General features: G+C 51.3%; 1 protein-coding gene across 1 annotated transcript in view; it reads left to right on the top strand.

Annotated features, from left to right (window-relative positions):
• The window catches only part of APEX1 (apurinic/apyrimidinic endodeoxyribonuclease 1), a gene marked incomplete at its 5' end in the record, with an annotated part of 2,742 nt that extends 1,295 nt beyond the window's left edge, over positions 1 to 1,447 (top strand). The window contains one exon of the mRNA XM_031065584.1: positions 2 to 1,447. Coding sequence (XP_030921444.1) covers positions 2 to 388 — 387 coding nt within the window. The remainder of the gene's footprint in view (position 1) is intronic.
• Positions 1,448 to 1,453: the final 6 nt, after the last annotated feature.

Genomic DNA, 1,453 nt, shown 5'->3' with positions numbered 1-1,453 from the left:
CGCCGCCTTCCTGCGCTTCCTGCAGCGCCTGGACGCGCGCAAGCCCGTGCTGCTCTGCGGCGACCTCAACGTGGCGCACGCCGAGATCGACCTGTGCCACCCGCGCGCCAACCGCGCCAGCGCCGGCTTCACGCCGCAGGAGAGGGAGGGCTTCTCCAAACTCCTCGACTCCGGGTTCGTGGACTCCTTCCGGCACCTGTACCCCGAGGCCAGGGGCGCCTTCACCTTCTGGACGTACCTGGGCGGCGCGCGGGCGCGCAACGTGGGCTGGCGGCTGGACTACGCCGTGGTGTCGCGGCGCCTGCTGGGGGCGCTGTGCGACTGCAAGATCCGCAGCGCCGTCCAGGGCAGCGACCACTGCCCCATCACGGCGCTGCTGGCCGTTTAAAGGGGCGGAAACTGGGTAAAAATCCGCCAAAATTGGGTCAAAATCGGTCAAAGTTTGAGTTTGTAGCATTTTTGCCTTTCAGTTCAGTGGTTTTGGCCCAAAATTGGCTGAAAGTTGGCTCAAATTCAGTCAAAATCACTCAGAGTTAGAGATGCTTTTAATTGGATATGTTTTGGCCCAAAATCGGCTCGATTTAGCTCAGAATTGGCCCAAATTCACACAAAATCGCTCGAAATCGCTCAATATTCGAGTTTCATGCCATGCTCTGGTCTTGGATATGTTTTCGTCCAAAATCAGCTGAAATTCGCTCAAAATCGCCCAAACTTGTAGTTCGATACCATTGTCCGCTTTTAATTAGAAGTACTTTAGATCAAAATTGGCTCAAATTGACCCAAAATTGGCTCAAATTCACTCCAAGTCAGTCAAAGTGAGACACATTTAGTTGGACGTGTTTTGCCCCAAAATTGAGTCAAGCTGACCCAAAATCGGCTGAAATTCACTCAAAATCACTCGAAATTTGACATTCTTGATTAGATGCATTTTGGCCCAAAATTGGCTCCAATTGACCCAAAACTGGCTTGGAACGAGTCAAAGTTAAAGTGGGTTGGGCTGGGCGGAAATCGTCCCAAAATCGGCTGAAATTCCCTCAAAATGACCCAGAGTTCGTTGTTGATGATGTCATCAAAGCCAAAATGGCTTTCTCTGGTTTTTATAAGTATCGACCCAAAATGTCCTAAAATCAACCCAAAACCTCCCCAAACTGACCCAAAACCTCGTTTTTACCCCAAATTTCCCCAAAAATGCCCAAATTCCGGTTCTGATGACATCATCAGCCTCAGAATGGTTCTCTGCCCCGTTTTTACCCAAATTTCCCCAAAACCACCCAAATTTCAGTTAGGTTGACGTCATCAGCCCCAAGACGATGCCCCACCCCCGTTTTTACCGAAATTCCCCCCAATTTACCCAAATTTGGGTCTCTCAGGTGCTGCTGCCGCTGCTCGGACACAAAATCCCCCAAAACTGCCCCAAAACCCTTCTGGCCCCTCCCCCTCTTTAGACCCCGCC

This window comes from Geospiza fortis, unplaced genomic scaffold, assembly GCF_000277835.1.
Source record: "Geospiza fortis unplaced genomic scaffold, GeoFor_1.0 scaffold1302, whole genome shotgun sequence".
Taxonomy (NCBI): domain Eukaryota; kingdom Metazoa; phylum Chordata; class Aves; order Passeriformes; family Thraupidae; genus Geospiza; species Geospiza fortis.
Note: the sequence above shows the minus strand (reverse complement) of the source record. Positions and strands in the feature narration are given on the sequence as shown.